Raw genomic sequence first — 21,145 nt, forward strand, 5'->3', positions numbered from 1 at the left:
TAATACTCTGACCAATTGTCGATGGGTGTATGAGAATCACGTGCGTGTGCAATGTACTACTGTCTGGATGTATGGGGTTTTTTATTACTTTTGAGATGTTGCTACCAGTAACTGCACTGCCGTTGCTGCTTTACATGGAATACCTTGTGTATAAAAAGAAGATAAAAACAATTTAAAAATTAGCTTATGGTTATCATGGTTGAGGAACTCAGGAGTTGGGCATTGCTTGCTAGTTCCGTTGTCTAACCTTCCAAAATTAAAAACCCCGCCTTGTAATTCTGTGTATGCATTGAATGTGTGTGCGTGTATATCCCAGTAATCTTATTCCACAATTTCATTTCTACATTTTTATGAACTTGTTTTTTAAGGGTACTATGTTTAGTTAGAATAATTAAATATATAAAAGCTTTGAGAGATGATTTACTAGATAAATATATTTTCAGCTGGCTGATGTTCAAAATATTTTTTTAATTTTTGTTTTTAACCATTCGAAATGTATTTGTATTTCCAAAATCAGACACGAATTGTACTTAGAAATATATTAAAACACTCTGTAGGGACAACAGTGTGATTTCTCTTTTAAGAATTCTGTACTTCAGAACGCTGCGCAATGTCACTCTCGTATCTCAGTTCCGAGTTGGCATTTTTATTGTTACTTACGGTGCGTTTTCCGGAAGTTCAATTTCTTTTATTAATTTTTAATTATTTTTCCTCATTTCCTGCTGGTGCGGGCGTGGCCCGGGGTGTGGCTGCCTCCCGTGCCCGAGGCCCCGCCCCGTGCCCGCCCGCGCGTCTCCCCGCGGCGGGGGCGGCCCCGGGAACGGAGAGCCGATGGTGTCTCCTCCCCTGGCGGCGCTGCCCTGCGGAAGTGACGCGCGGGCGGGCGCAGCGCGGCGCGCGGCGGCCATGGGCAGGAAGGAGCGGGGTGAGCGGGGCTGGGGAGCGGCGCGGGCCGGGCCGGGGAGGGGGGACCCTGGGCGGGCTCCTCACACCTCCCGCTCTGCTCCCAGATAAGAAGAAGTCCAAGAAGCGCCATTACGATGACGACGAAGACGATGAGGACGAAGGTGCCGGGAAGGAGCCGCAGGAGGCGGTGCCGTCGGCGGCGGGGAAGCAGGTGGAGGAGAGCGGCACCAAGGTGGACGAGTACGGCGCCAAGGACTACCGGCTGCAGATGCCCCTGAAGGCCGACCACAACTCGCGGCCCCTCTGGGTGGTGCGTGCGCGGGGGGGCGGCGCGGCCGCTGTCACCGTGTGCCTCAGGGTGGGACGCGCGGGGGCCGCGGTCGCTGAGGGGCGGCCGGAGTGTGCGGGTGGAGAGGCTCGGGCACGCCCGGAGCGAGATTTGATGCGGTTCGGGGCGGGTGTGTTCCATGCAGCGCCTGTGCGGGGGCAGCCGGGACGGGAGCCCCGGCAGTGTCCAGGGAATTGCTCCAGCCCCAGCAGTCTCCAGGCGGGGGGTCCCCGCTGTCGCGGGTGTGCTGCGGACCGGGCAGGGCACAGCAGCACCTGGGCAGTCATCCGGGGAGGGCTGTTAGAACAGCGCGTTGGCTGATGACACGGGAGGGATCTGTCACTGCAGTGATACAGCAACAGGGTTTGTATGTTGAAGTGAAGCAGCTTTAAGACAGGCTGGCCTCATCTTCTGCAGCTGGTGCCGTTTGTTTTCTCTGCCCTTTGAAAGGGACGTCAGTAAACTTGCCCAAGGTGTGGCCGAGCATCTTCCTCAAGCATCTGGGTGGTTTCCCAGCCAGCGTCTGCAGGGTGCCTGTCACCGAGTGCTGTACAGGCACCTAGTGCTGTGACACCCAAGCGATGTCATTCATTCATTCATTCTGCGTAAAACGAGCAAGGAGTTTTGTTGTTCCAGGGGAATGGGACTGGAAGCTTGCCTCTACCCAAGCCATTTCTTCAGCATTAAAAAAGAAGGAATGCCCCAGCATGTCAGTCTGGGAAAACTTTAGTGATCTGGGTGTGGTTTATTCATAGTGCCATAGAAGGAACATGAACATATTAATTCCTGGACCATTTTCAGAAGACAAAAGTTACACGGTTATTCTTTTTCTTGTAACTTTAATATGAGGTTCAGTTCAACTAATGCTGTTGTGCCTCCAGCATTTCTTCTTGTTTCTGTAGGCTCCCGATGGCCATATATTTTTGGAAGCCTTTTCTCCAGTTTACAAATATGCACAGGACTTTCTGGTTGCCATTGCTGAGCCTGTGTGCAGACCCACCCACATTCACGAGTACAAGCTGACTGCTTACTCCCTGTATGCTGCTGTGAGTGTGGGCTTACAGACAAGTGACATCACTGAGTATTTGCAGAAACTCAGCAAGACTGGTGTCCCAGATGGAATAATTCAGTTTATCAAGGTAAGGCTATTTTACTGGCATTGGAAATACATTTGTTTCTACTAAGGAACGCCCTTCCTGCTGCCTCTGCCCAAGTGATTTATTATTTTTTAATCATTCATCACTTTTAACTGTCTTACTCTTCAGTCATTTTTTCAGGAGAATGTTATTTTTTTTTCTGTCTTTTTGTATATGATATTGCTGCACACATACTATTTTCATAATGTATCCTTTGTGGGATTTACAAAAAGTACATTTAAGTGTCTACGTAGATAATTTCAGCCAGTATGACTTGTACATGGGGAAAGATTCCTCAGATTTGCTCTGAAGGAAAATTGAGAATGCAGGAAGCAGTCTGTAATAGTGGGGCACTGTAAGACAGGCTGCCTTGTCCTGCAAATGTGTTCTCACAGTCTTGGAAACAGTTTGAAATTAAGTATAAAAGGTGAGTGAGTATCTGTGCCTGATCTCCTGTGTGAGATGATGTGAGCATCTTCTGAAAATGCTTTTCAGGTATTTTCTGTTACATTGTTCCATGAGCATAAAAGCAGTGCTAGTAAATGTTTTGTGGTAAGGTGCTTCCCCACAAAGACCTTAAGCCATTGCTATGTTTGGTCCTAAACATGGAGTCTTTCATTTGCATGTTCCTAATGACTGCTCTCTTTGTAGCTGTGCACCGTCAGCTATGGGAAGGTGAAGCTGGTTCTGAAACACAACAGGTAAGTGGCTTCTTCCTTAGCTCTTGTGGCAGGAAGCCCTCCAAATGCACACCTGTGTTTGAGTGAGTGAGTGCTCTCAGGAGCTCTGGAGTCTCACAACTGCCAGCTGAGTGCAGCAGCTCTCAGGTATCACTTTTACAGCTTCTGGAAGTATTTAATACATTGGCTGAGGAATTGTGTTTGGCTGTCCTAAGCTAGTACTGGTTATCATCACATTTTTAAAAATAGGTTGCAAATTTGATATTATAGCTTGTTTCTTTATTGCTTGGACTTGCAATATGTCTTTGAGGTTTTCAAATCATTTGGGAAAGATAAGCAAATCCAGTGGCAAGAGGTGGGTGCTTGTGTCTGCATTGAATCAGATTTGTTTTAAAGCTAGAGGATAATGCTGGAAGGGGCCTGGAGAAGTCAGCACATATTTTGTGATCTCCAACCAGCATCATCATTGAGGAATCTCCATGATTTATTAGTTTTAAATTTTTAGGTGATTTGTGTTTTGGAAGTTTGGGGTTTAGTCTTTTGGGCTTTTCTGGTGCTGTGGACGTGACTTGAAAACACCACGTGTGGCATTTTCACACACTCAGTTCAGTCTCAAAACAGTTGACTTCACTTGCGTGTCACAAATAAGATGTGCGTGTGAGAGGTCTGTGTGGGCATTTCTGCTGGAGTTTGCCACTCGTGTTAGGTTAGAGAACATTTGAGTAAGATGGAGTGATGACTGCATGGTACATGGTGCTTTTGGTGTGAGGCATCTTCTAAAAGTTTTTATTTTTAAATTAGCACCCCAAGATTGGATGCTTGAGAGTATATCTGGTACAGCTATGCATTTAATCATCTGTGCTGCTCTTTCTGTGAGTTATTCAGTTGATGAGTTCATAAAAATGTTTTCCTTTGTTCTTTCATTTTAGATATTTTGTGGAAAGTACCCACCCTGATGTCATTCAGCAGCTTCTGCAAGACCCTGTAATTAAAGAATGTCGCCTGAGAAATGCTGAAGGTGAAGAGACAGAGCTCATTACAGAGACATTCACAAGTAAATCAGCGGTATGTCCAACTATATTCTAAAATTACTGCAGTGACTGGAGGCAAACTCTTGAGTAGTTTGGAGTTGCTATTATTTATTGGTTGTATCAGCTTCATTCTGCCAGCAACAAACTCTGCCTCTTTAATGAGCCCAAATTTGGGGGGAAGAGGGGAGCCAGAGTGTGTTTCTAATGAAACCTTTGGTGAAAATTCATGTTCCTGTCTTTCAGATTTCCAAATCCAGTGAAGGTGGCCTTGGTCCATCAACTTCACAGGGAACAGATGCTCAGAATAAGCCAGATGTCCCAGCTGACTTATTTGAGTTTTATGAACAGATGGACAAAGATGAGGAGGAGGAGGAGGAGACACAGACGGTGTCTTTTGAAGTCAAGCAAGTAGGAATATTGCACAGAAGCACATAAGCATGAGAATTCACTAGGAAGTACTTACTGTGCCTCTTTGTTTGGTAGTAGAGATCACTGGAAGTTATTTAACGTTTCTTTCCTTTTATCTTCCAAAGTTTAGAGTTCTTAGAGGGTGGCAGTCTGGGTGTTGTTCCTTCCCAACCTGCAGAGCGCAATGCTCAGGCCAGAGAGGCTGCAGGGACTCAGGAGGTTCGTGTCATGTGTGTGGCTCAGTGCAAGATTATTATTACTTAGTGCAAAATGAGAATTCAGTGGAGGGCTGCTTTCAGAGAGCTTTATTTTGCCTCCTGCTTTTGTTTTGTAATTTATGGTTGCAGAAGGAATTCCTTCTTGGTGGTTCCAGTTTCATGACTTGAGAAGGGGAGCTGGAGGTTGGAGCACAGTCCTTGCTTGTCCTCCTGAGAGCTTCTAATAGAACTTCAAGTTGTTTTTGTGCTTGGTGATTCTAATGATTACTTAGTGGGGGAAAAAGGAATTTAGAAAAGGAAAACTTAGTAGCTGTTTTGCTTATTTGAAAAAGCCAACCCAAACCAACAACATCTTGGTGACTGATTCAGCCTGTCGTTGTCTTGGAATAACTCCCATACAAGGTATGGAGGTTTTCAGAGATACAGATGTGCAGCTTTGTGTAACATAGAGAACCTTTTCTTTCTGTTACCAAACTCTTCATTGCAGGACTTCAGGGTGTAGTTCAGTCTCTGCTGGGTAAGCATCAATCTGAGCTGAATGTGTCATGCTCTTCCATCTGCCTAAAGAGCTCTCTCTAATACTAACTGTCCTTCAAAATGTTCAAGGGGTGGGGCAATCACAGGAAAAGTTTCTGGAATGAACCTTAGCTCTTGCAGACTTCATAAGCATTAAAAAAAAATGTAACTTCACTTGGTACTATGTAACCTAGTTGTTTTTAGGGGAAAAGAAATTAATTCAAATGTGGAGAATTTATCAATTGAAGCTTTGTTTCCTGTTCAGGAGATGATTGAAGAACTTCAGAAGCGTTGTATCCATTTGGAGTATCCCTTGCTGGCAGAATATGATTTCAGAAATGATTCTGTGAATCCTGATATCAATATAGATCTGAAACCTACTGCAGTCCTCAGGCCCTATCAAGAGAAAAGCTTAAGGAAAATGTTTGGGAATGGACGAGCCAGGTCTGGTGTTATTGTCTTGCCATGTGGTAAGTTTCTGTGTTAGTAGTTAGACAATTTGTTCTTTATTTGCCTGTAGTAAAGAGAATTCCAACGATGACAGCTGCCTGGATTTCAGACAGCAGCAGGGACTCTTCTGGTCCCAGTGTGCAGAATCCTAATGGTTTCTATTGAGCTGGTGGTGAGGCTATGCTCAGGGAGAGCTGGTCACAGAGCTGCCAGTGTCCTGGCAGGGGCTGTGGAGCAGCTGTGGTACCTTCACTCTGCCTGCTGTGCTTCCACTGTGCCCTCTGCCACCTCTGCTCATCTTCCTGTGAAATGTAAAGCTGTTGGCACTGGAATTTGTTCCTTGGTTGAGAATAGGGAAGCTGAGGGGAGCTGGGAATACAAAGGTGGCATAAAGGGGCATCCAAAGAAGAAAAAAGCTTGTGTGCACAAGCGCTGGGCAGGGGAGATTGAGGCAGAAATGAGGAACATGCTGACTGACACAGCCTACAGAAAATGGGGAAAAGGAGCTAACAGCAGACTGTGTGCCAGTACCCTCAGTATTGGGGGAGGAGGAGGGACGTGTGATGAGGACCTTGAGAATGTGTGAGGGGTGCTTGGAGAAGTGTGAAGGTTGGGAATATTTAAGGACTTGCTTTATGGGGGATGTGGTAACTGGCAGAGACAATTGAATAGAGCACCCCTAGGGAAGATTTCTGTAGCCACCTGTAATTTAACATTCTTTTGAAATTAAAAAAGCATTAGAATGATTGCTTCTGATTGTCAAAGCCTTTGTTTACAATTATTTTCTTGAGGAAATACAGTAGTGTCCTGTAGATAATCCAGCTGTATTTTTAAGAAGCGAATACTTGATCTCTTTAAGACTATTGTAGCAAAGAAACAATAAAGAAATTTGCCTTTGCATGATTTCATATCCTCTCACGGTTTTCCTTTGCTCTTTTGTTTTGTTCTCCTCCTACCCCAGTGGTGTGTGAGGGATGACTAATGAGTGTCACTCCTCCTGCCCTGCAGGTGCTGGCAAGTCTCTGGTGGGGGTGACGGCTGCGTGCACTGTGCGCAAGCGGTGCCTGGTGCTGGGGAACTCAGCTGTGTCTGTGGAGCAGTGGAAGGCCCAGTTCAAGATGTGGTCCACCATCGACGACAGCCAGATTTGTCGCTTCACATCTGATGCCAAAGACAAACCCATTGGCTGTTCTGTTGCCATCAGCACGTATTCCATGTTGGGGCACACGACAAAAAGGTCTTGGGAAGCAGAAAGAGTGATGGAGTGGCTTAAAAGTCAAGAGTGGGGCCTTATGATACTGGATGAAGTCCATACCATCCCTGGTAATGCAAATCTTCCATGTTGCACACATTGTTAATGTTGTTCTGTTCTTGTAGAAGTGGAGGTTTTTTTGCTGTTCTTCTCATGATTAATGTAGTGAGTAAACCTATGGCTCAGGGTTTTGAGATAAGTAAACTGCCTTGTTCTGGTTTTTTTTCCCCTGTTATTCCATAGTTTAACTGACCACCGGTTTTCTGGAACCCTTCAAATTAGACACTGTGTTTTCTGTAATAGCAATACAAAGTACAAGTTCCTCCTTGTAGGTTGATAAAGTGCTCTTAAAATATCTGAATTACATTTGTGTAGTTTTGCTGTAGACATATTTAAACAGGAGAGGAATTAATCTGCCGCCTTCTCTTGTATTCAGTGGCAGTGCAGGCCAGCTTTTATTATCTATGAGTAACCATAGTGATTAACATCCAGAAATAACTGTTGTCTTTAAAGTTGCCATGTAGTTGAGATCTGTACTACTAGAAAGCAATAATGTACTATTGAGGTGTCCATGGAATAATCTTGGCTAAAAACCCACCCAAGATTCTGTTAACTCTTCTTCCTTGTTCTTATTTGAATATATTTTGGTGTCTACTGAAGTAATGGATTTCGGAAGTAGACCTTGGTGATTATTTGCCATTTTATCAAAGTAGCATCGTGCTGGCACTCTTCTGTCACTTTTGTTCTTGTTTGGTTTCATAGAAATGAAGGGAAAGCAGCTCCTCTGTGATCTCTAGCAACACTAAAGATGAGTAATTCTGCCATATCCTGCAAGTCCTGAATGTGACAGTGAGCCAAGGGTCCATGTGTCATAATTCTTGCTAGGAAATAATAGAGACCCAAACCAAACCATGTAACCTCTGAATATATTCATTTTCTCTTGGGGAATGGGAAATGATAAAGATGCCAGAAGGTTTTCTGGGATTTTCAGAGTACACTTGACACTGCAAAGTAAGGCTGCAATCACTATGAAGTTTTGTTGTAACACAGATTTGTTAGGAATGTGTGTGCAATGGGGTATGATATCCCAATGCTGTGCTTGCCTTTTGTTCAGGAATTGATGAAAATGTCTTTCAAAGTTGCAGTATTTATCTTCTAAAACCATTCAGGAAAGTTAACAAAAAATTTGTCTTGGATTTCTTAGCAAAAATGTTCAGACGTGTGCTCACTATTGTACAAGCTCACTGTAAACTGGGGCTGACTGCTACCCTGGTCAGAGAAGATGATAAAATTGTTGACCTGAACTTCCTGATCGGACCAAAGCTCTATGAAGCCAACTGGATGGAGCTGCAGAACAGTGGCTACATTGCTAAAGTCCAGTGTGCTGAGGTGATGCTCTGCTTTTTGGTACTATTAGTTTTTATTTAGTGTGCTTATAAAGTTGAAAATAATTAATGCAGCTCTTATAACAAAGAAGGATAGTAGAAATTTTAAACCCATAACAAAACACCTGCTTATTTCAAGCCTGAACATATGAAACTTGAAAACATATGACTGGATCTCACCATTCTTTCCAGTATAAAGGTGTGACCTCTGTTCTTTCCAGCATATGGGTGAGAGGTAAATCTGTTATCAAAAGAAGTGAAAATCTTTCACACAGACACATTAGAATCTTAAAATAATCTTTCTGGAAAGCCTAATTCAATGTGTTGTCTCTGATAATTGACATGGAAGATACTTAGGGAAGAGTATAACTTTCTCCAAGCTCTCTGTTATTTACAAGATTTCCATGTAAGCGTCAGAGGATTGCTTTTTCGTGAACTTATCTGGTCTCCCATTGAATGGAAGTAAAGTTTTAGTAGCTGCAATGTGTTATGGTAGAGTTCTACAAAGGTTTCTTGTCTATTTGTTTTTTTTTTTACCCTCTGTTGTTTGTGGGGATTTTCTGTCCTTGTTTGTTATTTGTTTTTGGGTTTTGTTTTTTTTTTTTGCTTTTTGTTGTTGTTATTGTTGTGGTTGTTTATTTTAAGCCTGTCTTGCTAATTTCATGCAATTCTCCCTAACTCTGGTACTGGAATAAAAGATGCAGATGCAGGTCTGCTGTTCTCTTTGTGAACACTGTGCAAACTGGAGGTTTGCAAGGAGGAAAAACACCCACTGTTTTGAACTCATAGAATGCAGGTGAAAGGCAGCTGGAAAATGACTGTTGAAGGGAAAGTAACCAGTCCTCCAGTTCAGATTTGCATTTGGTTAGTTCTGCTGTGCAAGCAAAATTCTCAGTCCCTGAACTGCCCTTTAGTCATTGAAAAATGAAGCATGGGCTGCCTTTGGTTCTGAATGATGGGAAAATTCTGCAAGTTTATATTCCTTAGGCCGGTGTTTTGAACTAACATTCAATGACTCTACCAAAAGCAAAGAATAAAAAAGCGTGGTGTTGAGTCCAATACGTGCACAGCTGCTTTGCATATCTGTTTGGATTTCCTTGGGGAGTAGCATCATTCATCAGCTTGCTTTATTCCCCTCAGCCAGGAAAGGTGTTTGGCTCATTTTTAAGTGCAGTTCTTCCCAGGTGGCCAGAGAGGGCAGTGCCGATGTCTCATAGGGCAGGTCAACAGTGTTGCTCTTTCAGTGCTCTAAAGAGAATGAGCAGCTAAGTTTAAAAAGTTACACAAAGTTTAAAAAAAGACCAAAAAACCTGTTCTTTACCTGTTCTTTCAGAGTCTTGTAATTTACAAATAATCCCTTTCTGAGCAGCTATACTAAGTCTTTAGATTGGAGTGCCTGTCTTGCAAAATGTAAAAATGAAAATGTCATTGGGGTGAGAAGTAGGTCTTACCCATTTCCTAATCCAGAAGAGAGTGCAAATACAAAGTACATGTGTTTGCCATGCAGTCAGAGGCATTGAGCAATAGATGAAATTTTTTACTGCAGTCAATTATTCAATATTTGTATCTCATTGTCACTTTAATGTAATTGTCTTCTGCTTCAAGAGTTTTAAGTCTTGCATGTAGACAGCATACAAAAACAGAGCCTATTCAGTGGATGAATTTAATCTAGTCAGAGGATAATAAAAGTATCATCTGGCATTTAACTCACTGGAAAAAATGTTTTGAAATAAAAAATTAGGTCTTATCAGTGCAGAACAATTCCTGGTGTTTAAATAAACTGTACATTGTCATTAACCTCCCTAGCTGAATGGTGGTTATGAAAGAGGCTTTCTCTGTGGTAGTTTGTTAATTTCTATTGTGCAATGGATATGAGGGAATAACCCATGTACAGCGGACTGAATGTTTCCTAAATTTATGCCCCATGGATAGTATCAGATGTTATCAATAGTGTCACTTCATTGGCTTAAACTTCATAATGTCTTCTTTTTTTATGCTACAGTAGAAAAGCCTAGACTTATTGAAGTACTGTGGTTGTTATTTACATAATAGAAGAATTGCTCAAGTATCCTGGGGTGATGTTGTTGTCTATTGTAAACATCTAATCAATCCTAGTGTTTTGGAAGTTCTAGACTCAATAGCTGTTAACTTAAAGGTCACTCCTTTGTGGATATATGAAGAAAGATGGGTGAATTTGTTCTATAATGAAGACAAAATCTGTCTTAGCTTTCAGAATATGGATGAAAATTAGTCTTTATGGGAAAAAGCTTTAACTGTTGTGAAAGGGTGATTACACAGACAGTTCATTCCCTTAATTACTACTTTGTAAGTAGTAGTGTTCAGTAAATTATTTAAGTGTGATCATAAAATAACTATCTTTCAGTCTTGTTCCAGTCCCATTGCCTATTTCTGTCGTGGATCTCAATGCCAAAACATTTTGGAAAAGCAGATTTTAGCAGTGCAGGAGACTTCACTAACTGGTAGCTTTCATTTTGGTACAGAAATGACTGTGTTAAAATCTGTGACCTGCACTATACAGAAAGTTCTGATGCATTGCCATCCCCTAATATCTTTTCAGTTCCCACAGAGATTAAATAAGTAAATAACAGAGTGCTACTTTGTTTTGTGTGTGTTTTCTAATTGTAGGTCTGGTGCCCAATGTCACCTGAATTTTACAGAGAATATGTAGCTATTAAAACAAAGAAAAGGATACTGCTCTACACCATGAACCCAAATAAATTCAGAGCCTGTCAGTTCCTGATTAAGTTTCATGAGCGACGGAACGATAAAATCATCGTCTTTGCTGACAATGTCTTTGCACTGAAGGAATATGCAGTCAGACTTGGGAAGTAAGTGTTCACAACCAATGTTGTTTTCCTCCTTCCATGACAATTTCTTTGCAGTCTCACAGCTTTCAATAGTCTTTAATGGTTTTTGTAATGCTGTAACTCCAGTTCTCCTGCATAAAAAGCTCAGAAGTTTATTTTTGGATGGACCTTATTGGCACTGCAACATAATTTCGGTATTTGAAGAGTCTCTGTTAAGCATTTGTTTCAGAAAAGCTTACATCCAGGATTTTGTGAAAGATTTAGTATTTTTATTTTTTTTAATCAGTAAAAGCCAGTGGAAAAATGAGGGGCTTCTAGAAATATTACTAGAACAGTTTCTTTAATGGATGGTAGCTTCCCGTGTCTCCCTGAGACAAAGGTTTTCTAATATATACTCTCTGGATCTTAAAAGATGTCCTGAGACCCAGGGCCTTCCTCTTCAGGTTCTCAAAAGGTCTTACCCCTGTCTAAAAAAACTAAGACAAGCTTTTTTGGGATCTGTGCTGTAGTAGTGCCCTACCTAGAACTGCAGTAATTGTTTAATAAACTAAAGGACATTTCTCCCTAGAGCTCCTTGGTTACCTTAAATGACTGTAACATGAGTGTAGTTACAAGAGGTTGTGCAAACAGGGTTTAATGAGGGGTCAGCATCAGTCTGTTGGTAGGATTTGGGGAGGGACAGTCAGGGAGAGTTTGTCAGGATCGGGCATAGAGTGATTATTGGGAAACATATAAGCTGGCCTCATTCTTTCTTTGACAAGCCCAAATAATGCCTTGCTTGCTGGAAGTTGTGGGGCATTTTGATGGTGTATGATTTCATGTCTAGGAATTTCAGCAGTACTCCTTAGCAAAACCACAAACAAGCCTTACACTTTACAAAATTCATGATCGGTTCTGACTGCAGTTTAAGGGGCCGTGTTGTGCTGGCATGCTGTGACATCAAATAGCAAGCAGAGCTAATGGTGCTGGATGAATTCCAACACCCGTGGTCTCTTTCATCATTTTTTTAATCTGTCTGGACAGAGATTAGCTGTAATGATGCTTCTGGAATGTCTCTAGCAGTATTCAGTGCACAACAGACAAAGGCTTTAGCACAGGCAGTGCTGGGAGGGGGGGATGCTACAGAGCACAGCAGTTTTAAGTGGGGTAGATGCTGTGGAAGTGTGGCAGGAAAACCAGTTGAAGAAGTAGCAAGTGGCCCCTTTTTATATTGTGGAGTGAATTCTGTGTTTCTCACATCATTTATGGAGCTATAGGTTATCTAGCTGTCACTCTTAGAAAAAGAGAGGAAGCTTGCAGTGCTGGACAAAGGTGAGGGGGAGCCTTTGTTTTAACCAGAGAGTTTTGTATCAGTTTGCTGTGAGCAGGCTGAACCAAAGGGAACAGTTAGTTTGTGCAGGGCCGGAATTCCATGTGTGGAGCAGCCCCGTGGGTACAGCAGGAGTGCTATGGCTGTGTGCCTAGCAGGAGCACAGCTCCCACTGCCCTCCCATGGGGGGAAAGGTGGCCATGGTCTTGCTGTCTCTCCTGGCTTCTTCCTTAACCCCCTTGCCCTTGGTAGTGGGGGAACCATCATGGAAAGACCATGCTCATGACAGGAATTACTTTGACTGCAGTTTTTGGGGCCAGAGAATCCAAATTTGCTTGGCCAGCTTTCCCTCTGTCGTGAGTCTATCATCCAGTATAGCATAGCTCATAAACTGACTGGCTTTACTGGTGTTAGGAATATGTTTAAATCACTTTCTGAAGGACTGTGCCTCTGTGGTTTTGTCAGTTATGCCAGTTAATGAGAGACCAATCTATCTTTGTAAATCCCTCAAATGTCTTTTTGCAGTGAGGAAAATGAGTCATTAAAAAAAAGAATCCATTTAGCACTTTAAAGTCTGCTAAAATACACTAAATAGTGTAAAGTCTATTTAAATACACTAAACAGAAGAATTAGATGAGAGATGACTAGGATTTTTTTGTAAAAAACCCTGGAATAAAGTTTGTAGAAATGAAAGCAGGAGCAGCCAGTGCACAGGGATTAGTTGATAAGAATAGAAAACCTTAGTCCTGTACACTGCCATGTTTATGTTCAGCTACCACTCATGTATGTGCAATACTAAATGGAAAATTTGAGTTTGGTTCCTTGTGTTAAAAATAATTTATGGAAATGTGAACAAAACAGTAATTGGAAAACTTAATTCCTGTTGTTTGGAGATGCCTGGTAACCAGCATTTGGAAAAGTAGTGCAGCAGATGACAAAGCAGTGGCAGTGCCATCTTGCATGCAGCTCACTGTTTTTGTGTGGGCTTTGCTCTTTTTAGCTTTTTGGTTTTTTAACTCTGCTTAGGCAGAAATAAAACAGCCAGACACTGGAAAATTCATAGCAGTCCAAGTTACTCATGAAGTCTGTGGATGACTGAGAGTTTGTGTGAGCCTTCGGGATTGAGACATTAAATGTTCAATGTAATTCATTGTCAGACATTAGAAACCATAGGTGAAATGTCACTGTGAGCTGCTCATGAAGTGTTTGAGGCCTTTTTCTCGTTTCAGTAGGCCCAGAAGGTATTCAAAGGGGCAAGAGGTTAGCTTTAAAAGCAAAAATAATTTTCCTAGAACCAGCAGCCCGTTTGTGAAACCCAGCGTATCCTTGATAGAGAAGCCTATATTTTCAAGTGTTTAAATAGGAAGCAAAGGTTGCAGCTGTAAATGTGCTAACTCAGTACATTTGAGGAAAAAAAATCTCTTAAACAGCTGCCTTTAGTCTTTCATGTAGGCTTAGCAAATGCAGTCAGTCTGTTGATATACAGCTTCATTGGTGCACGTAATTGCAAAACATTTGTAACTGTCAGAATTTCTTTCTGGCTGACTGGGTTGCTGCAGAGGTTTCCACAAACCCCTGGGCAGCTGCCATGAAGAGCCAAACAAGCTAAAAGTAAACTGAAATCTGTACCAAAATCTGGTTTGTTTTCACATCTGCTCAAATGTGTCCTGCACTCCCTGCCATGGTGCCTCATAAGAAGTGAATGAGAAATCTTGAATTTATTTCATTTGTATATGTCGTGTTCTTTTCAGACCCTATATCTATGGTCCTACTGCACAAGGGGAAAGAATGCAAATTCTACAAAACTTCAAGCACAATCCAAAAATCAACACTATTTTCATTTCCAAGGTGAGGGAGTACATTCACTGTTTCCTTGTGCCTATCTTTTGAGTGAACTTTTAAGAGTCAGCTGCTCATGCATGGTTTGCATTTGACATCTTCATATCACAGCTCACAGAGAAAGCTGTGCTTTGTATTTAGTGTTGGCTGGGGAAATGTGGAAATAAGAGACTGCTCAGAGGGTGCTGTTCTCTTGCAGGTGGGGGACACGTCCTTCGATCTGCCAGAAGCCAATGTGCTCATTCAGATTTCATCCCATGGTGGGTCACGAAGGCAGGAGGCTCAAAGACTGGGCCGAGTGCTGAGAGCCAAAAAAGGTAAAGGAGGTGGTGGTTGGGCTCTGGGCCTTTGGATCCTAGAGCAGGAGAAACTGGATGTTCATGAGGTTTCTTTATCCTGTCCTTGCATTATGTTTTAGTCAAAGAGAATATACCATTGAATGGAAATGAAGCATCCTCTGAGTCAGTAAACAAAGTGATGAGAAAACTTCTAAAGGACAAAAAAAGCTGAAAGAAAACTGACTTTCTGTTCTTTGGCAATTCTCTCACTCTTTCTTTCCTTGATACTTTCTTCAACATGAAATTGTTTGTGAAGAATCAAAGTATTATTCTAAGAAGCAAGCCTCTAGAAATCCCGTTTTTGATACTGCAGATTACTTGCTTTTAAAAATTGGATTTGGTTTTTGACTAATGTGTTTTTGTAAAACATGGCCAAAGGGATTTTTTTTTGTTTAGAACATTTACTCTTAAAATACTGTCTACTCAAACTTAAGCTCTGCACACACTTATGTGTAGTTTGTGCTTGTTACAGGTAAGGCTTTGTTTGAAAATGCAAACAAAACCCATGTTGGTGAATTGACAAAGGCTTAGTGAAACCCTGCCCTGGGTTTTAAAGACAACCCTATTACTGGGGTAACAGACCTTAAGGACTGTAAGTGTAAAAAAATTTATACACAGCCTGGTATATGCTGGTCTTCAGATAGTGCTATGAATTCTTAGCTAAGTATCTTCGTTTCACTTTTGAAATTCAAAAACACTGCAAACTCTAATTCACATGGATAAAACTTTTCCTTTGTCTTTTTCTGTTGAACTTTTTTGACATGCACTGTGGTCCTTTCTCTTGACTTTTCACTTCTTCTTGACATAATAGACAAAAACAGTTTTATCTTTCACCTTGCCTACCAGAATAAAGCTGCAGATTCTTCATAGAGCACCTGTGTGATTGTGTTAGTCTACGTTTCCTGTTCTGTTTTTGTGTTTTCACCTATCCTCAAATTATTAAGAACAAAAATAGGAGTTCCCATGCTGTGTTAATCAGTTTATAAAAGGTCTGGATGCAGGTAAACAATGCAAATAGTTTTTGTGGGGACAAGTTACTTAAGTACCTATTTTCAGTATTTATTCCTTGGTTGTTCTTCATTACAGTGTTCCAAATGAAACTGCTCACTGAATGCTTTTGTCTCCTAGGCATGGTTGCAGAGGAATACAATGCCTTTTTTTATTCCCTTGTATCCCAAGACACTCAGGAAATGGCATATTCAACAAAACGGCAACGGTTTCTTGTAGATCAAGGTTATAGCTTCAAGGTAACTCATCCCTTTATTATGCTTGAGGCCTAAGAATGTAATTTTCATATTGTTTAATGTTAGTGTTCAGTCCAGTACTTGAGAATTCAGGTTGTGGAATGCATTAATGAAGGTTTTTCTTGCAAGCAAGAACTGCTCAAGTATGGTTTTATCACCTCTGTTATTGTGAGGGCAGATACAAGTAGCTTTGTACAGCTTCAGGAAAGGTAAATGTTGTAACTTCAAAGCAGGCACCCTGCAGAGTGCAGTGCATGTTCCTTTGTGGTTAGTTTATGTTTGTGCTGTTCAGTTGTCCATCTGTGCAGGACTTCCATTGTACAGTGTCACACTGGCGCTGCATAAAGCAGTGTTGGGTGTTGTTAAAACGGGCAGCCGCAATTTAGACAACTTGCAAAACTTAAGTGACAGTTTTCGAAGAGCGCCAGTCTCAGACAAATATTTCACTATGTTATCTCCTTCCAAATATAACCAAAACTCCTCCATATTACAGATCTCATGGTGTATCTCATTTATTTTTCTTTTAATGCATGGATTGCCCTGTATGCTCATCTGTTAGGCTGTAAAGGCAGAAGAGTATAATGATAGCTCTTGGGTTTAGGTAAACTATTCCTTTGAAAAACTGGAGCTTACTGCTCTGATTAGAAGCATTCCCGATGAGAAGCAATGCTGAGGAGAATGAAAAATAAGGCTCCCACATCTGGCTGTTCAAGGGCTCGTCTGCATCAGGCACCAGTACAGGACATCCCCCTGAACTGCTGGGCTGGAGAAAATCACTGCTCTGGAAAGACCAGCCCATGAAAGAGCTCTTTAGAAACAGACCTGTCATGTTCTTTATAGGTGAAAACTTTGTTTCCCTTTATAGTGAATGTGTTTCAACGAAGTTGTACATCAGTACTAGGCTGCAGCTAATTACAGCAAATGCATTTGTGTGGCTATAGCCAGGAGGATTAGTGTAATTCTTTACTTACATTTGAATGCCCTGGATTCTAGAACTAAGAAAGAGGTTAAAATGGAGGGATTTCATTTTGCAAGGAAGGAGCTCTTAGTCCTAGGAGCTTTGGTGTAATATGGGACAAAAGCAGTGCAAAGTGGCCAGCTGAGTATCTGGAGCAACATTTTTGCTGACCAGTACTGGAATGTTCCTTATTTGCAGATTAGAAACAAAACATTAGAATATCTAGTTTCTTACGTTTGCCAAACTTAGTCATAGCTGGCATCAAAGAATAATAGGGCTGAAAGAAACGTCCAAAAAAACATCTATTGTGTTTGTTCATTCCAAGCAAGGATGAACTGTGTGTATGCCATTCCCAGTAGATGTCTGCCTTCTTAGTATTCCAAATATGGAGACTCTACATCTTCTTTAGGTAATTATTTCAATGCTAATGTCCTGTCCTTCAGAATTTGTGTTCCTAAATAACTAAAATTCATTACTAGTTTAAAAGGGTAAAAGTTACTTACTTTCTTCTTGCCATCTCTCAGCAGCTTCATTCTCTGCCTTTCCACAAAAACAGAACTGGAGTAATGTTTTTGCTGAATCCACCTATCTTGTCTTTGCTTCTTAAATATCAGCCTTATTACAATTTACTGCTTGCAGTGTACTGCTAGCTGGTTTTGGTTTTGTTGTTGTTTTTTTTTTTTTTTTTTGGTTAGCTAACCAGTTGCCTTTCTTATGGTATTGTATTTTTATTTAGAGACCAAATGTAGTGTATACTAAATTTTAAACCAGTAGCAGAAGAACTCTGTATATTAAAGAGTTGGGGGTAACTTTTAAACAGAGCATCAGTTGGACAGCTTAAAGATGATGCAGTGGGAATTCTTTTCCATCCTGTGAATCATGCTAGCACTGTTTTGCAACCAGAGTTGGAAACAGGCAAATGCAATTTCAAATGGATATTTGTGACTTCTTTTTCTTTATTTTTTTAGATGACTATAGCTTATATCCTCTTAAATAAACAAGGAGTACCTTTGTGTTTCTTTAGCCATATAGGACTGATTCCTTCCATGAATGGATTCTTCAGACTTGGACATTTTTTCAGGAAAACATCCTTTTTCAAACGAGAAATTCCCACAAATAACAGCTCACAGCACTGATTATTCATTCCAGTGTTTCCCTATTCCATTTTTAAAAAATGGTACTTGGCAGCTAATATGGATTTCTTTTACCTTAAACGTTTTTTACAGTGTTTTTGTGATCTGCTCCAGCCCAGACTGCTAAGGTAATAAGTTTCTAATTGTATTGACTAAAGAGGTAAGCAGAAAAGATGAGGAGGGAAAACACTACATAATCAATGGCTCAATTAGAATGTCTTTCTCAAAACCTTGTCAAGTTGGGAACAGTGGCAAAACTGACTGTTATGTATAAACATATGCTTACAAAAAGCATTTAACTACAGGGAAAATTCTTGTGAAATTTTCAAAATATCTATGATTAAGAAAGTAAGCTGCCTGTAGTAAAGCTTTGTTACAGAAGCTTGAGATCTTTTCAGTTCTTCAGAAGAGGAGGTTTGTCAGCTGATGGAGCCCATGGCACTTCATTGCCTGTAGGTCACATGTGCCCTGCACCCAGTTACCAGATGAGTTACTGAGAATTCCAAGGAGAACAAGCTTCACTGAAGTTACCCAGTGTTTAAGTATTCAAAGGCTGGAAGAGTCCTTTTGCTCTGTGGCTGATGCTCTGTTGCAGGTTGTTGCACTGTCTCACAACAGCTGTACATCTCAATTTTTAGGGTTTTTTTCCCCATTGTCCTGAATGCTTCTTGCTAAAATTCTAAGTCTCCACAGAGCTAATGGATTATTTCTGTTAAATATAAAGTACTGGCTCTTAAATGAGACAAATATAGTGCCTACAGCAGGACACTAACCTTGCAGTAATTGAATACATATCTAGTTACCTGTGCTTTGCTCAGGTTCTTGCTGAAGCTGGTATATACAATGTTTAGCTGACATGCTCTGCCCAGAGCTTTTCTTTCTTCTTTTCCTTCTTCCAACCACCATCCTGCCAAAGATTTGTCTTCTGCATTTCCAGCTAGAATATATCAGGAGATGTGTGTGTATGCATAAGTACATCATCTAGCAAGATTTTGTATGTATCTGTGCTATCTGTACTGTGAGGTTGTCCCAACCATTAATAAAAGTTGAAGACAGTTCCAAAAGGATATGGAATCAGAAATCCTTGTCCTGGTTTTGAATAGCTGACTATGAGGAGGAAGAGCCCTCACCTTGTACTGTGCTCTGTTTCTTAGGTAATCACAAAGCTGGCAGGCATGGAAGAGGAAGAACTTTCATTTTCAACCAAAGAAGAACAGCAGCAGCTTCTCCAGAAAGTCCTGCAAGCATCTGACCTGGATGCTGAGGAGGAAGTAGTTGCTGGAGAATATGGTTCAAAGTCAGCTCAGGTAATGAAGAATTCTTTGAAAATTATGATCACAAGTGGGATAGAACTGAGCCATTTTATTTCCATCCTGTTCTAAATGTGATGTTGTCATTGATGGCCTGGTATATTTGTGAAACATTAGAGAACAGATTTATTTTTTTAATCTTCATTAGTCTTTAGCTATTGGAATAATTCACTTGTTGGGCACTCAGAAGAAATTAGACATGGAATTCATGTCCTTCTCCATCATACTTGAAGGAGAAGTTAACAGATCTATTGCTAGAGATTTTGAAGTAAATGTGCTACATTACATGCAATGAAAATATTTGAAAACCTCTGCTCACATACTAAGCACATACCTGTACTTGCAGGTGTCCCGTCGTGCAGGCACCATGAGCTCCATGTCGGGAGCAGACGACACGGTTTACATGGAATACCACTCCTCACGGAGCAAGGCGTCTGCGAACAAACACATCCACCCCCTGTTCAAACGCTTCCGCAAGTGACGCCCTTCACGCGGGCGTCCTGGGGAAACTCTGCATCCATGTGCTTGTTCCTGTTGCTGAAAGAATGGAGTTGAAATTCACGACAGGTCCTTTAAAAGACTCTTTTATATGCCTCTGTACAGCCACATATTTACTTAGCAATGTATGTGCTCTCATAGGTGAATGGAAAAGCAAAGAAGGAACTAAATCTTACCATGAAAATATTTTTAGAAACTTGAAGATACAAATATGTCACAGCCCATAGTTTTTTGTGTGGCACTGTGCTCCTTGTCTTATGCCCTCATTTCCTCATGGCCAGATGGCAGAAGTATATGGACCACTTCATTCAAGAGAAGTACTTTTCTGGTTTTCAGGGTAATTAATAGATTTTATTTTTATCAGCTGAAGATTCTTTTTCAGAAGATTCCTGAAAAGGTTTTGTAAATGAAGTTTGTACTGATGTAATATTATTTATCTGATTCTCATGTCTGCTCAACAATATACTGTTTTTCAAAATGCTTAAATAAAATCATTCAGTGAGCTAAACAAATCCTGAGAGGAGCACTTTACATTATATTTTTAAACTGAGAACTAATTTATACTTGTGACTTTACCTGTATTAAAATTCTAACAAATTAGTCAGAAATACTACTTGAAGACAAGAAGAAAGAGGGGCTCTGTCTCCAAAGGAAACTCCAGGAAAGCATTAGTAGTAAATACAAATGAATTCTGAGTTAATTTTCCTAATTTTTCCTCCTACTGTTGAGAAGTTGCTCAAATAAAAGCTGTTTCTCTTGTTATTTATATTCTATTTATTAACCATGCAATAAAACCTTCATAACTGCTAAACAGTGCACTGTCACCACAGAAATTATTACTGAATCAAAAAGCATTCTGACTTCTCACAGGGTGAGTTGGAAGAAATGTGTGAAAGAAAAATTCCCGAGTTTATTTTTTTTAATGAAGACTGCATTATAATTCTAGAAAACAGTAGGAGAAATGGTGGTGGTTTGTGGCAGAAGAATGCTTTTTAAGTGACATTGCTTAGTAATGTAACACCCTACTTGGTTTGGTATTAAGAGGTATCTCGCTGGTTGTTTGTAGAGCTTTAGGAACAGCCTCTGTTGGTTGAAAATAGGTTGGTATAAAGGTTGACCATACTGAAAGGAACATGCATGGTACAGGTATTCTGGTTGTATGGCAAATGTGCTTCAGAAGAATACTGAATTCTGTTTCTTATTAGCATGAATTCACAAATTGAGAATGTGGAAATATTGGAAGCATTTTATAATTGAGAACAGATGGTGCTTGGTTTTGGTCTCTGTACCAGAATCAGTTAATTTTTTATAAAGGGAACTGATCTGTTTCAGTTTAAACTTTGTTTAGGCTCTGAGCCCTACCCTATAACACTTGATT

At 40.8% G+C, this 21,145-nt stretch overlaps 1 protein-coding gene across 1 annotated transcript; it reads left to right on the forward strand.

Moving 5' to 3' along the window:
• The first annotated feature begins 873 nt into the window (after positions 1–873).
• Positions 874–20,529, forward strand: ERCC3 (ERCC excision repair 3, TFIIH core complex helicase subunit). Its single transcript, XM_066190201.1, has 15 exons — positions 874–925; positions 1,011–1,216; positions 2,137–2,373; positions 3,022–3,071; positions 3,980–4,115; positions 4,325–4,489; positions 5,489–5,693; positions 6,682–6,996; positions 8,130–8,314; positions 10,957–11,159; positions 14,199–14,295; positions 14,486–14,603; positions 15,753–15,871; positions 19,114–19,266; positions 19,616–20,529. Exons 1-15 carry the CDS (start codon positions 907–909, stop codon positions 19,748–19,750), a joined length of 2,343 nt encoding a protein of 780 aa, XP_066046298.1. The 5' UTR covers positions 874–906; the 3' UTR covers positions 19,751–20,529.
• The last annotated feature ends 616 nt before the right edge of the window (positions 20,530–21,145 follow it).

Source organism: Chamaea fasciata, unplaced genomic scaffold, assembly GCF_029207755.1.
Source record: "Chamaea fasciata isolate MVZ Bird 193981 ecotype frontalis unplaced genomic scaffold, bChaFas1.0.hap1 SCAF_8, whole genome shotgun sequence".
Taxonomy (NCBI): Eukaryota; Metazoa; Chordata; class Aves; order Passeriformes; family Sylviidae; genus Chamaea; species Chamaea fasciata.